General features: G+C 39.0%; 1 protein-coding gene across 4 annotated transcripts in view; it reads left to right on the top strand.

Moving 5' to 3' along the window:
• NDC80 (NDC80 kinetochore complex component) overlaps nucleotides 1–15,368 on the top strand; it is a 49,006-nt gene that overhangs the window by 2,186 nt on the left and 31,452 nt on the right. For 3 of the 4 annotated variants that reach the window (XM_077900186.1, XM_077900185.1, XM_077900183.1), the window contains exons 3-6: nucleotides 6,906–6,983; nucleotides 9,646–9,769; nucleotides 9,850–10,022; nucleotides 10,714–10,816. In XM_077900186.1, coding sequence (XP_077756312.1) covers nucleotides 6,906–6,983; nucleotides 9,646–9,769; nucleotides 9,850–10,022; nucleotides 10,714–10,816 — 478 coding nt within the window. The remainder of the gene's footprint in view (nucleotides 1–6,905; nucleotides 6,984–9,645; nucleotides 9,770–9,849; nucleotides 10,023–10,713; nucleotides 10,817–15,368) is intronic. The other variant, XM_077900184.1, reaches the window with a different exon arrangement.

The following is a 15,368-nucleotide window of genomic DNA, read 5'->3' as shown; positions in this document are numbered from 1 at the left end:
TAGGTTAACGTTGTATAAGCCTCAGCTACTTTTAGAAATTTATTTTTTTAATTTTTTTTTAATTCTACCAGACTGTTTTTTTAATTTATTTTTTATTGGTGTTCAATTTACTAACATACAGAATAACCCCCAGTGCCCGTCACCCATTCACTCCCACCCCGCGCCCTTCTCCCCTTCTACCACCCCTAGTTCGTTTCCCAGAGTTAGCAGTCTTTACGTTCTGTCTCCCTTTCTGATATTTCCCACACATTTCTTCTCCCTTCCCTTATATTCCCTTTCACTATTATTTATATTCCCCAAATGAATGAGAACATATAATGTTTGTCCTTCTCTGACTGACTTACTTCACTCACCATAATACCCTCCAGTTCCATCCACGTTGAAGCAAATGGTGGGTATTTGTCATTTCTAATAGCTGAGTAATATTCCATTGTATACATAAACCACATCTTCTTTATCCATTCATCTTTCGTTGGACACCGAGGCTCCTTCCACAGTTTGGCTATCGTGGCCATTGCTGCTATAAACATCGGGGTGCAGGTGTCCCGGCGTTTCATTACATCTGTATCTTTGGGGTAAATCCCCAGCAGTGCAGTTGCTGGGTCGTAGGGCAGATCTATTTTTAACTGTTTGAGGAACCTCCACACAGTTTTCCAGAGTGGCTGCACCAGTTCACATTCCCACCAACAGTGTAAGAGGGTTCCCTTTTCTCCGCATCCTGTCCAACATTTGTTGTTTCCTGCCCTGTTAATTTTCCCCATTCTCACTGGTGTGAGGTGGTATCTCATTGTGGTTTTGATTTGTATTTCCCTGATGGCAAGTGATGCAGAGCATTTTCTCATATGCATGTTGGCCATGTCTATGTCTTCCTCTGTGAGATTTCTGTTCATGTCTTTTGCCCATTTCATGATTGGATTGTTTGTTTCTTTGGTGTTGAGTTTAATAAGTTCTTTAAAGATCTTGGAAACTAGCCCTTTATCTGATATGTCATTTGCAAATATCTTCTCCCATTCTGTAGGTTGTCTTTTAGTTTTGTTGACTGTATCCTTTGCTGTGCAAAAGCTTCTTATCTTGATGAAGTCCCAATAGTTCATTTTGCTTTTGTTTCTTTTGCCTTCGTGGATGTATCTTGCAAGAAGTTACTATGGCCGAGTTCAAAAAGGGTGTTGCCTGTGTTTTTCTCTAGGATTTTGATGGAATCTTGTCTCACATTTAGATCTTTCATCCATTTTGAGTTTATCTTTGTGTATGGTGCAAGAGAGTGGTCTAGTTTCATTCTTCTGCATGTGGATGTCCAATTTTCCCAGCACCATTTATTGAAGAGACTGTCTTTCTTCCAATGGATAGTCTTTCCTCCTTTATTGAATATTAGTTGACCATAAAGTTAGGGTCCACTTCTGGATTCTCTATTCTGTTCCACTGATCTATGTGTCTGTTTTTGTGCCAGTACCACACTGTCTTGATGACCACAGCTTTGTAGTACAACGTGAAATCTGGCATTGTGATGCCCCCAGATATGGTTTTCTTTTTTAAAATTCCCCTGGCTATTCGGGGTCTTTTCTGATTCCACACAAATCTTAAAATAATTTGTTCTAACTCTCTGAAGAAAGTCCATGGTATTTTGATAGGGATTGCATTAAACGTGTATATTGCCCTGGGTAACATTGACATTTTCACAATATTAATTCTGCCAATCCATGAGCATGGAATATTTTTCCATCTCTTTGTGTCTTCCTCAATTTCTTTCAGAAGTGTTCTATAGTTTTGAGGGTATAGATCCTTTACATCTTTGGTTAGGTTTATTCCTAGGTATCTTATGCTTTTGGGTGCCATTGTAAATGGGATTGACTCCTTAATTTCTCTTTCTTCAGTCTCATTGTTAGTGTATACAAATGCCATTGATTTCTGGGCATTGATTTTGTATCCTGCCACGCTACCGAATTGCTGTATGAGTTCTAGCAATATTGGGGTGGAGACTTTTGGGTTTTCTATGTAGAGTATCATGTCATCGGCGAAGAGGGAGAGTTTGACTTCTTCTTTGCCAATTTGAATGCCTTTAATGTCTTTTTGTTGTCTGATTGCTGAGGCTAGGACTTCCAGTACTATGTTGAACAGCAGTGGTGAGAGTGGACATCCCTGTCTTGTTCCTGATCTTAGGGGAAAGGCTCCCAGTGCTTCCCCATTGAGAATGATATTTGCTGTGGGCTTTTCATAGATGGCTTTTAAGATGTCGAGGAATGTTCCCTCTATCCCTACACTCTGAAGAGTTTTGATCAGGAATGGATGCTGTATTTTGTCAAATGCTTTCTCTGCATCTAATGAGAGGATCCTATGGTTCTTGGTTTTTCTCTTGCTGATATGATGAATCACATTGATTGTTTTACGGGTGTTGAACCAGCCTTGTGTCCCAGGGATAAATCCTACTTGATCATGGTGAATAATTTTCTTAATGTACTGTTGGATCCTATTGGCCAGTATCTTGTTGAGAATTTTTGCATCCATGTTCATCAGGGATATTGGTCTGTAATTCTCCTTTTTGGTGGGGTCTTTGTCTGGTTTTGGAATTAAGGTGATGCTGGCCTCATAGAACGAATTTGGAAGTACTCCATCTCTTTCTATCTTTCCAAACAGCTTTAGGAGAATAGGTATGGTTTCTTCTTTAAATGTTTGATAAAATTCCCCTGGGAAGCCATCTGGCCCTGGACTCTTGTGTCTTGGGAGGTTTTTGATGACTGCTTCAATTTCCTCCCTGGTTATTGGACTGTTAAGGTTTTCTATTTCTTCCTGTTCCAGTTTTGGTAGTTTGTGGCTTTCCAGGAATGCGTCCATTTCTCCTAGATTGCCTAATTTATTGGCGTATAGCTGTTCATAATATGTTTTTAAAATCGTTTGTATTTCCTTGGTGTTGGTAGTGATCTCTCCTTTCTCATTCATGATTTTATTAATTTGAGTCTTCTCTCTCTTCTTTTTAATAAGGCTGGCTAATGGTTTATCTATCTTATTAATTCTTTCAAAGAACCAACTCCTGGTTCTGTTGATCTGTTCCACAGTTCTTCTGGTCTCGATTTCGTTGAGTTCTGCTCGAATCTTTATTAACTCCCTTCTTCTCTTGGGTGTAGGATCTATTTGCTGTTTTTCTCTAGCTCCTTTATGTGTAAGGTTAGCTTTTGTATTTGAGTTCTTTCCAGTTTTTGAATGGATGCTTGTATTGCGATGTATTTCCCCCTTAGGACTGCTTTTGCTGCATCCCAAAGATTTTGGATGGTTGTATCTTCATTCTCATTAGTTTCCATGAATGTTTTTAATTCTTCCTTAATTTCCTGGTTGACCCTTTCATCTTTTAGCAGGATGGTCCTTAACCTCCACGTGTTTGAGGTCCTTCCAAACTTCTTGTTGTGGTTTAGTTCTAATTTCAAGGCCTTATGGTCTGAGAATATGCAGGGGACGATCCCAATCTTTTGGTATCGGTTCAGACCCGATTTGTGACCCAATTTGTGGTCTATTCTGGAGAAAGTTCCATGTGCACTTGAGAAGAAGTGTATTCAGTTGAGTGTGGGTGTAAAGTTCTGTAGATATCTGTGAAATCCATCTGGTCCAGTGTATCATTTAAAGCTCTCGTTTCTTTGGAGATGTTGTGCTTAGAAGACCTATTGAGTATAGAAAGAGCTAGATTGAAGTCACCAAGTATAAGTGTATTATTATCTAAATATTTCTTCACTTTGGTTAATAATTGATTTATATATTTGGCAGCTCCCACATTCGGGGCATATATATTGAGGATTGTTAAGTCCTCTTGTTGAATAGATCCTTTAAATATGATATAGTGTCCCTCTTCATCTCTCACTACAGTCTTTGGGGTAAATTTTAGTTTATCTGATATAAGGATGGCTACCCCTGCTTTCTTTTGAGGACCATTCGAATGGTAAATGGTTCTCCAACCTTTTATTTTCAGGCTGTAGGTGTCCTTCTGTCTAAAATGAGTCTCTTGTAGACAGCAAATAGATGGGTCCTGCTTTTTTATCCAGTCTGAAACCCTGCGCCTTTTGATGGGGTCATTAAGCCCGTTCACATTCAGAGTTACTATTGAGAGATATGAGTTTAGTGACATCATGATATCTATTCAGTCCTTGTTTTTGTGGACTGTTCCACTGAACTTCTTCTTAAAGGGGAATTTTAAGAGTCCCCCTTAAAATTTCTTGCAGAGCTGGTTTGGAGGTCACATATTCTTTTAGTTGCTGCCTGTCTTGGAAGCTCTTTATCTCTCCTTCCATTTTGAATGAGAGCCTTGCTGGATAAAGGATTCTTGGTTGCATGTTCTTCTCATTTAGGACCCTGAATATATCCTGCCAGCCCTTTCTGGCCTGCCAGGTCTCTGTGGAGAGGTCTGCTGTTACCCTAATACTCCTCCCCATAAATGTCAGGGATTTCTTGTCTCTTGCTGCTTTAAGGATCTTCTCTTTATCTTTGGAATTTGCAAGCTTCACTATTAAATGTCGAGGTGTTGAACGGTTTTTATTGATTTTAGGGGGGGATCTCTCTATTTCCTGGATCTGAATGCCTGTTTCCCTTCCCAGATTAGGAAAGTTTTCAGCTTGAATTTGTTCAAATACATATTCTGGCCCTCTGGCCCTTTCGGCACCCTCGGGAACCCCAATTAAACATAGGTTTTTCTTCCTCAGGCTGTCGTTTATTTCCCTTATTCTATCTTCATGGTCTTTTAATTGTTTGTCTCTTTTTTCCTCAGTTTCCCTCTTTGCTATCAACTTGTCTTCTATGTCCATCACTCGTTCTTCCATCTCGTTAACCCTCGTCATTAGGACTTCTAGTTTGGATTGCATCTCATTCAATTGATTTTTAATTTCTGCCTGATTAGCTCTAAATTCTGCAGTCATGAAGTCTCTTGAGTCCTTTATGCTTTTTTCTAGAGCCACCAGTAGCTGTATAATAGTGCTTCTGAATTGGCTTTCTGACATTGAATTGTAATCCAGATTTTGTAACTCTGTGGGAGAGAGGACTGTTTCTGATTCTTTCTTTTGAGGTGAGGTTTTCCTTCTAGTCATTTTGCTCAGTGCAGAGTGGCCAAAAGCAAGTTGTACTGGGAAAAGGAGAAAAAGAGAGGAGAGAAAGAAGGAAAGAAAAGAGAAAGAGAAAAAAAAAGGAAGAAAAAAAACGAAAAAAAAAGAAAAAGAGGAAGAAAAAGAAAGAAAGGAGAAAAAAGGGGGGTGGGGGAAGGAAACAAATCAAAAAGCAAAACAAAAACAAAAAAAAAAAAAGGGAACCACGGGGGAGTATCTTCTGATTCTGTGTACTTTAAGACCCTTGGCTTCTCCTGGAAGTTGTCCGTCCAGCCGGTGTTCTGGGGGAGGGGCCTGCTGTGCTGATTTTCAGGTGTTAGCAATTGGGGGAGCTGCTGTGCCCCTGCCTGGTGCAGGGCTCAGTGGGGGTTGTTTACCCCGTGAGGCCCCAGGAGCAACAGCCCTAGTGGCGGGGCCAGCTCTGGAAACCTGGATTCAGCCCCCGCAGGAACTCTGGAGGTCTCCGTCTGCAGGGCCTGGAGGCTCCGGGGCGGGGCCGCTGATCTGCTCAGCTGGGGCAGGAGCGTCCTTGCTGTCCTGGGCCCTCCCGGCCTCTGCCTGTCCCGGGGGAGGCCGGATCCTGGGCTGTGTCCCAGCGCCCTGTGCTCCGGAGCCTGCGGTGTTGGATTCGCGCTCCCGGGCCGCGCAACCCCCTCCGCGGAGCCGCCGCCCGAGCCTCCTGAGCTGCTCCTGGAACCGCGCAGCCCCCTCCGCACGGAGCCTCTTCCTCTGCCCGAGCCCCTCCGAGCTGCTCCCGGGTGGCGCAGCCCCCTCTGCAGAGCCGCCGCCCGAGCCCCTCCGAGCTGCTCCAGGTCCCGTCGGGTCCCGCCGTGCGCGCTGCAGCCCTTAGGGAGCTCGGCGCACTCTCCCGGGCGCAGGTGTCTGTTAGTGTCCCCGGGAGCCCAAGGGCATCCCCGCCTCCTGGGGTCCTGCTCCAACTCCCTGCGAGCCCCTTTCTGCCAGGGAAGGCTGTTGCAGCTCCTGCTCCTCCGGGACGGGGCTCTCCTGTCCTGGGGACACTCGCCCCGGCCTCAGCCCGGCTCCTCGTGGGGCCCCTCCCCCTTGGAGGCCTTTGTTTCTTTATTTCTTTTTTCCCGTCTTCCTACCTTGATGGAAGCGTGAACTCTTCTCACTGTAGCATTCCAGGTGTTCTCTCTTTAATTCTCAGGCCGAATTCATAGATTTTCAGGATAATTTGAAGGTTTTCTAGGTAATTTGGTGGAGACAGGTGATTTGGAGACCCTACTCTTCCGCCATCTTGCCCCTCCCTCCTAGAAATTTAATTACTTTATATCTTTTCCTTCTAAAATCAGGGACATTTTTTTTTATTGTTACATATTACATACACTAAAAGATTTATGCCTTAATGGTATTGAAAACTAAATGGCTGCCTTTGGCAATGTTTTGGGTCTGTTATTTACATGATGTATGTTCTTATGGGTAGCTGCATTTTGATAGACTTGGCCTTAAAAGAAAAATGTTAAATGTAGCTATCCTATGATTGAAGATACCTATTTTTAAATTTTTTTTCCTTTAAGTTTATCCATAAATGTACTTAGGTTAAAATAATTGAAATTAGAATGTAGATATGGTTTGTTTCTGCTTTCTTTGTTTCTGCTTTCTTCTTGACGTTTTAGCATTATTGCTTGTACATGTTGTTAGCCTGTCCCATTTGTAATAGCTATGATTGCTACTAAAAATTTTCATGATTCTGGATTATTTTTATAAGTAATGGGAAAGAGTTTCTAGTTCCAACATATTTCCAAGAATTGCTTAAACTGTTGTTTTTATATTTGTTTTTTAAAGTTTGTTTTTTTCATTTTGTTAAAGCAAAGAGAAACCAGCCTTTGGAAAGTTGAGTATAAACAAACCGACATCTGAAAGAAAAATCTCTGTGTTTGGTAAAAGGTATGATATTTTTTATTAGTTTTAATGAAGGAATTCTTAAAAAATTGGATGGTATGACCCCTTACAAGAGAAAGTTATAAGCTAGCTTTCTTCTGTTCTAAATGGTGAAATGGTTATATCTGTTTTGGATAGTGCTAAAAGATATATCAGCACATTCAGACCACTATTTCATGTTATAAGTGAATAGTCGATTGAAAATTCTATACCTGGCTTTCAGAGTGTGTGGAACCATAGCATTTTAAATTAGGAGGAATCAATATCTATTTCAAAGTCCGAGGCTTTTTTATATTCTTAAATATTAAGACTGCAAAGAGCTTTTATTTTGTGGGCTGTATTTATGGTTGTTAACCATATTAGAAATTAAAACTGGAAAGTTTTTAATTGTGTTTAGTGAATGTGAAATAACAATAACCTCTTACGTGTTAACATAAATAACATACTTTTAACTTAAAAGAAATTTTTTTCCAAAAATGGAACTATTTCAGTAAGGAAAATGATGTTTTACATTTTTGCAAATCTCTTTAACGTCTGGCTAAATAGAAGATAGCTAGCTTCTCATATCAACTTCCACATTCAGTCTCTTAAAATATCATACATCATGTAGCCAATCTCTGAAAAACTCCAGTGTACACTCATGAGAAAATAAAAATGAAAGGAGCAAATAACATCTTAGTTTTTCAGTATGAAAATAGCTTTGACCTTTTAGAAATCCCCGAAATCATACTTCCAGAACCACTGTTTAGAGTATATCAGTGATTGCCTGTGCTGGAGGTGGGGCAAGGATTGAATGTTAAGTAGAAGACTTTCGGGATTATGAAAATTTTCAATATTTTCATTGTGGCAGAGATTACACAGGTATATATACATTGTTGAACCCCATCATACTATACACTTTAAAAGGGTACATTTTACTCCAGGCTAATTACACCTCAATAAAATTGACTTACTTTTTAAGAAATGATCAACCCCAAAATTGAGAAAAGGAACTTTCTTTTATCTCACCAAAACAAAATATAACTGGTTTTAAAGCAAACCAGTTCATTGGTTTTGAAAATATTCAGAGATCAAATGTTTGTTACCTAATGAAAAGTCTTTGCCTTGAAACCAAATTAAGCTCTTTCTGGTATTCATTCCAGTTGATAAAAAAATCTTAAGACATTTTTGTAATGTAACTTTTCTCTCATTGGTGAACTTCAGAAATAATATGATAATTATAAAATCTAACATTTGCTTAGCAAGTCTAACATTTTTATAAGGCAATTTTTGTAAGTGCTTTATCTGTATTAAACCTTAGAACTGCCCTATGAGTAGATACTGGTATTGTATCCATTTTATAGAAAAGGATATTGAAGCACAGAGAGGTTAAGTAATTTACCCAAGGTCATACAACTAGCAACAGAGACAGAATTTCAAACCACAGACTGGTTCTAGACTCTGCTCTCAAGCTATAAGTTGAATAAGACAATATTTGATTGGTTAGGGAACTCTTGTAATTTAAAAAGATATCTAATAATGCAGTTTTGTGTAGAATAAGAGCCAAGTCTATACATGTGTTCCTTTTGGGAAAAAAAAAGAAAATTAATTAAAGATAAAGTAATAGTATATAGAAAAGTGGTTCTCAAATTAGCAAATTCTCGGGAAAAAAAGCTAATTAATCCGGGCAGTGGAGTAGGAAGGCCCAAGTTAAAGAACTTTTAGAGTGTTAGCAGGAGAGAATTCAGAAGCAGTAAGCAAACCTGCAGGGAGAAATAGAGCTTTGATGAATAGAGTTCAGATATTACAGCAGTGTTCATTGCAGCAGTTTTGTGGCATCTGTTCAATAAGGAAAATAATTATTTTTTTAAAGATTTATTTATTTATTCATGAGAGACACAGAAAGAGAGTCAGAGACATAGGCAGAGGGAGGAGAAGCAGGCTCCATGCAAGGAACCCAATGTGGGATTCAATCCCAGAACCCCAGGATCACACCCTGAGCCAAAGGCAGCCGCTCAAAAGCTGAGGCACCCAGGCGTCCCAGAAAATAATTATTTTAAGGGTATTTGCTTAATAAACTGCAGTTGTTAGCTAAATCAGGCCACAATGTTAGGCAGAAGGAACCATTAAAATATAAACCAGTTAAGATTTGTTTTATAGGAAAAGGCTTAGAATGGAGCACATATGTTGTATCCATTAATGGCTAAAAAGTAGCACCATGTATATTTACAGTAAATAACAATCAGATTCATAATTTTGCTTGACACAAAAATGTTCAAGAGAAAAAGTATGTACAACCTATTTTAACATCTCAAAAGTAATTTTCCACAAGAAATGGTGGCAAATGAAGGGGTTAGGAGTGAAGGACCAATCATGGAAGGCTAAATAGGATGGCAAAAGGACTTAGGTTACTGAACAGACTTAGAGAATGATTGTATAGAAGATCTTGTGGTCTCAAAATTCTCCTTCTTAAATAATAGTTTATGTGTTAGGAATGCAAAGCACCACAAGTATATTTTTCTTCCCACCTAATTTTATACTTATCATTATTTGCTCTTTTTTTTCTGCTTTGAATAAGAGAAAAGAATTGAACTTTAATATTTAATGGTTATAGTAAAATATAAAATCACATTGAAATAATTTAGACTTGACCACAGACAGAAATAGTTTTGACTATTTATGTTTCCAGAACTAGTGGACATGGCTCCCGGAATAGTCAATTTGGTATATTTTCCAGTTCTGAAAAAATCAAGGACCCCCGGCCACTTAATGACAAAGCATTCATTCAACAGTGTATTCGACAACTCTGTGAGGTATTTTATATTTTCTTAAGTGTATTTTCTAATAATTTTTCTATTATAAGATGTTTGATGTTTCATACAAATTATTATAGTTTCTTACAGAAAATGGTTATGCATATAGCGTATCCATGAAATCTCTACAAGCTCCTTCTGTTAAAGACTTCCTAAAGATCTTCACTTTTCTTTATGGCTTCCTGTGCCCTTCATATGAACTTCCTGACACAAAGTTTGAAGAAGAGGTTCCAAGAATCTTTAGAGATCTTGGGTTTGTATGTTATATTTCTTATTACCCTAGAGAGATGGTTGGAACACAGAGAAGAATCAGACTCAATTGATTTGTAAAGATTCGGAGTTAAAGAAATCATATATTTTAAGATGGTCACTGTGGGCAGTATATCTTAAGATACATTTAGAAGGCAAGAAAAACCACTGTGTAGAGGTTATTACTGAACTATAGAAGATAGATCGTAAGGCCTTCCAAGTACTGAAGTGACAGGGTATAGACAGGGAGTAGATATCACTGATGTTATAGAAGCAAAAAAGGCAAGATTGAAGGCCTAAAGAAAATGGGGTGGATGAGGTCAAGAATGGCTGTGTAGAGTAAACATGGGAAGGAAAGGATTGGAGGATGAGGAGTATACACGTGTAGCTTATTTGGGGTACATAGAATTTGAGAGAACAAACAATCTTTTAGGAGAGAAGTCCAACATACTGGTTGTAAATCAAGTTCTGCTGCTTTAGGGATATATGTACAGAGTTATCTGCAGAGAGGAAACCAAAAAATACACAAAATCATTAGAGTAAGAAGACCAAGGACAAAATCTTCTAATAAATATCTTCTAAATAAGTCAAGACTGTTAGTATATACATGGAATTTTTCCAATGTAACTTTTAGCCTAATTTAGCCTTATTTTCACAAAATTAACATTGTTGGCTTTTTTCCTCATTTTTCACAGGTATCCTTTTGCATTATCCAAAAGCTCCATGTATACAGTGGGGGCCCCTCATACATGGCCACACATTGTGGCAGCCTTGGTTTGGCTAATAGACTGCATCAAGGTATTTGATTTTCATTTTAAAATGTATATGTAGGAAAGATTTTTTTTTGACATTTGACTTGCACTTCTTCAGACTATTAATAAATGCTTCTAGGTGTAAGAGGAAGGAATTACCATATTGGCAAGGAAACTATTTGTTTTCACGAGGTTTTAAAGCTTTAAAAAAGTAAAGTGGGATCCCTGGGTGGCGCAGCGGTTTGGCGCCTGCCTTTGGCCCAGGGCGCGATCCTGGAGACCTGGGATCGAATCCCACATCGGGCTCCCAGTGCATAGAGCCTGCTTCTCCCACTGCCTATGTCTCTGCCTCTCTCTCTCTGTAACTATCATAAATAAATAAATAAATAAAAATTAAAAAAAAAATAAAAAATAAAAAATAAATAAAAAAATAAAAAAAACTAAAGTATTTCCCTATTACATATATAACATTACTTTGGGTTTTTCCCTTTTTTATTTTTTTTTAAACATTTATTTATTTGTGAGAGACACAGAGAAAGAAGCAGAGACATAGACAGAGGGAGAAACAGGCCTCCCATGTGGAGCCTGTTGTGGGACTCGATCCCGGGGTCCTGGGATCATGCCTCTCTGTGTCTCTCACAAATAAATAAATAAAATCTTGAAAGAAAGAAAGAAAGAAAGAAAGAAAGAGAGAGAGGGAAGGAGGGAGGGAGGGAGGAGAGAGAGAGAGAGAGAAAAGAGAAAAAGAAAAGAAAAGAAAGAAAATATTCCTTGTACTCATGAGAAGAATGTATAGTTTGTTGTTAGGTAGAATGTTCTGTGTGTGTCTGTTGAGTCTATTTAGTCTGTAGTGTTGATCTCTATTTATTCTTTAGATCTCCCCATTTTTGAGAGTGCAGTATTAAAATCTCCCACATATTATTGTATTGGTGTTGTTTCTTTTAGTTTTATTAGTATTTCCTTTATGTATTTAGGTGCTCACTCCAATGTTAGTTGCGTAATTATTTACAAATAATTGATGGATTGGTCCTTTTATTATTATGTAATGACCTTCGTTGTCTCTTTCTTCCATTTTTAATTTAAAGTCTATTTTGTCTGTTATATCTTTTTCATCCCTTCACTCTCAGTCTGTGTCTCTAAAACTAAAGTGAGTCTCAAGTGAGTTTCTTGTAGGCAGCATTTTCTGCCTTTTGATTGGAAAGTTTAATCCATTTACGTTTAAAGTAGTGATCCATAGGTAAGGGCTTACAGCCATTTTGTTAATAGTTTCCTGACTATGTTGAAGATCTTTTCTTCTGTTTGGTCCTTATTTTACTATCTTCTTTTTAAATTTGGTGATCTTTGATATTAGCATACTTTGACCTCATCATTTTTTTATGTATCTACTTCATGTTTTTCCCTTGTTATCATAAGGCTTACATAAAATATCTTTAAAACTATAACATTCAGAGCACCTGAATGGCTCAGTCAGTTAAGCATCTGACTCTTGATCTCAGCTCAGGTCTTAATCCCAGGGTTGTGAGTTCACGCCTCACATTGGACTCCATGCTGGATGTAGAGCCTAATTAAAAAAACAACTATAACATTCTATTTTAAACTGATGGCTTCAATAACATTTGTAAACTTTACACTTTCATTTCTCCCTGTTACATTTTAGGTTAGTTTACATACTTTTTATATTGTGTTTCTGATAGCAGGTTATTGCAGTTATTGTTCTTTTTAATACATTTATTTTTTAACTATTAAACTAGAGTTGTAAGTGAATTATACAGCACCATATAGAAAACCAGACTTTGATTGTATGTTTACCAATGAGTTTTACGCTGCCTTCATCTGTATTTACAATGTTAATTAGCATCCTTTTGCTTCCATTCAAAGAATTCGCTGTAACATTTCTTGTAAGGCAGGTCTCTTGGTGGTAAACTCCATTTTTTATTTTGGGAAGTATCTCTGTTTCATTTCTGAAGGACAGTTTTTCCAGATCCAGTATTTTGGGTTTATATGTTTTATTCCTATCAATATTTTTTTGAATACACCATCCCTTGGGATAAAAAGTTTCTTTTTTTTTTTTTTCATTTTTTTTTTAAGATTGTATTTATTCATGAGAAACACAGAGAGAGAGAGAGAGAGAGACGTACATAAGCAAAGGGAGAGGCACCCTGTGGGGATCCCAATGCAAAACTCAATTCCAGGACCCTGGGGTCACGACCTGAGCCGAAGGCAGATGCTCATTACTGAGCTACCCAGGTGCCCCTCTCCTGGCCTAAAAAGTTTCTATTGATAATTCCACCAATAGTTTTACAGAGATTTCTTTGTATGTAACTTCTCTCTTTTTTTTCTTGCTGCTTCCAAAATTCTTTGTCTTGAATTTGACAACTTATTTATAGTATGTATCAACATAGCCCTGTTTGGGGTCCTGTGCACTTCATGGATCGGGATGTCCACTTTCTTCCTACGTTTGGGAAGTTTTCATCTCTTACTGCTTTAAGTTTCTTATTGCTTTATATTTTCTATCCCTTTCTTTTTTCTTCTTTTGAGATACCCATAATGCAAATATTCTACCATTTGATGATGACCAATAAGTCCCATAGGCTTTCTTCACTCTTTTTCATTTTTTCTTTCTGCTTCTATGACTGGATAATTTCAATGTCCTGTCAGCTAGTCCACTGATTCTTTCTTCTGCATGGTCGACTCTGATTTTGAAGCTCTCTGTTCAATTCTTTTAGATCAGTCATTTTTTTCCAGCTCTCATTTGTTGGATTTTTTTTTTTTTGACAGTTTTTTCATTGAATTTCTTGTTTTGTTCCTACATTGGTTTTCTAATTTTGTTTCGTTGACTGTGTTTTCTTATAGTTTACTAAACATCTTTGAGAGGATTATTCTGAATAATAGATCTCCATTCCTGTAGGGTCAGTTATTGGAACTTTATTAGTTTCCTTTAGTTTTCCTTTTCTTTAGTGTCATGTTTACCTTATTTTTCATGATCCTTGATTCCATATAATGGTACTTGCCCATTTGAATTAGTGGTCTCTTCCACATTTGACAAGTTCTCTTTGGTAGAGACAGTTCTTTATCAATCAGCTCAGATTGGGTTTTTAGATACATCTCTAGTAATGTACTTGGGCAGGTGGGGCTTACTTATATCAGGATCTATTTTTGGGAAAGGCCACTGCCCAAGCTCTGAGGTTAGAAGAGTGGGGGAAATGCTGCTGTCTGAGAACAGTTATAGAGGACTGCTGGCTTGGTTCCCTGCCCAAGTGAGGCTATAGGGCAGCCTCCATGATTTCCTGGATATTTGGGCCTGGGTACCATACTCAGCAGTAGGCAGTGCTGCAGTGCTATAAATTAGTTTCTCTGCCATGGTGGTGCAGCAGAATAGCCCCAAAGCCTGTCTGACTTGTTTAGAGACCCATATCAATGATATGAGTTTGTGCTGAATTCCTTGTACAGAAGGAGCCACTTCTGGTTTTGCTCTCCGTATGAGGAAGGCCGTGAGCTGTGTGCTTCCCTTCAAGGGTCACTGTAAGTAAGGCTGTAGGATGGGCTATGCTCTCGTTAGGTTCTCTGATTAGGCAGGCTGAAGGCTGTAAACAGCAGCAGGCAAGGCTACAGTTTAGTTTCCGTGCTTAGGAGGAGGCCCCCATACATGCTCCAAGATTGGAAAGTCTCTTGTTTGGGGCTCAAATTAAGCAGAACTATGCTCCAAGTACCCTGGTCTAACAGGGCACCATCTCAGCCCTGCAGATGGTAGGGCCACCAGTGAGATTCTTCACCCTGGAACCACTATAATCAGAGTTGTCAGATGGGTTACACATATTTGTAGGTGCTCTGGTAAGGATTTTCTGGTCAAGTGGGGCTAGAGACTGTATTCAGTTTGGGCAGCACTAAAAATTATCTTCCCCGTCCCACTGGGACTTCAAACCAGGCCTCATGACAAACCAGGCTTCTTGGGGATCAAATCAGAGAGAATTACATGCTTAGCTCCCCAAGTAACAGGGCTACTGTCTTGGGTCTATAGAAACAGAGCAGGTTCTCCATTCAATTGCTGCTGTAACTGGGGCTAAAGGTGGGCTATTGAGATTCCCATGAGCTCTATCAAGGTTTCCTGGTTAGCAGGGTTAGAGGCTGTATTCAGCAGTGGTAAGAGCTATATGGATTAGATTCTCTACCAGAGTAGGGGAAGGAGACAGAACAAACTACAGGGCTGGCAAGATTCTTGTTGAGGAGCTAATCAGACAAACCTTTGTACCAAAATCTGGCCCAGATGGGATTGCTGACTTGGCTCTATAGATGATCAAAGCCTTTGCCAGGCTATCTTCATATGCTCCTCAGCCAGGCAGTTTTCCAGGTGCTCCAGCTAGGCTTCCAGCCTGGGCAGGGCTAGAAGCTATACTAGCAGTGGATAAGATTGTAAATCAGTTCTTCTGCCTGAGTAGAGCAGGTAAACAGGCCCCAATGGCTCTTTGTGGTCTTGACTTAAGCCAGCCTATGCCCCAAATATCCTGTCCAAATGAGGTCACTAGCTTTGCTCAGTGGATGATCAGTTCTGCCTTCTAGGCTCTTAGCTCAAGTATCTCTGAGCTAAGAAGCTTTTCAGA

Source organism: Canis aureus, chromosome 6 (assembly GCF_053574225.1).
Source record: "Canis aureus isolate CA01 chromosome 6, VMU_Caureus_v.1.0, whole genome shotgun sequence".
Classification (NCBI taxonomy): domain Eukaryota; kingdom Metazoa; phylum Chordata; class Mammalia; order Carnivora; family Canidae; genus Canis; species Canis aureus.
Note: the sequence above shows the minus strand (reverse complement) of the source record. Positions and strands in the feature narration are given on the sequence as shown.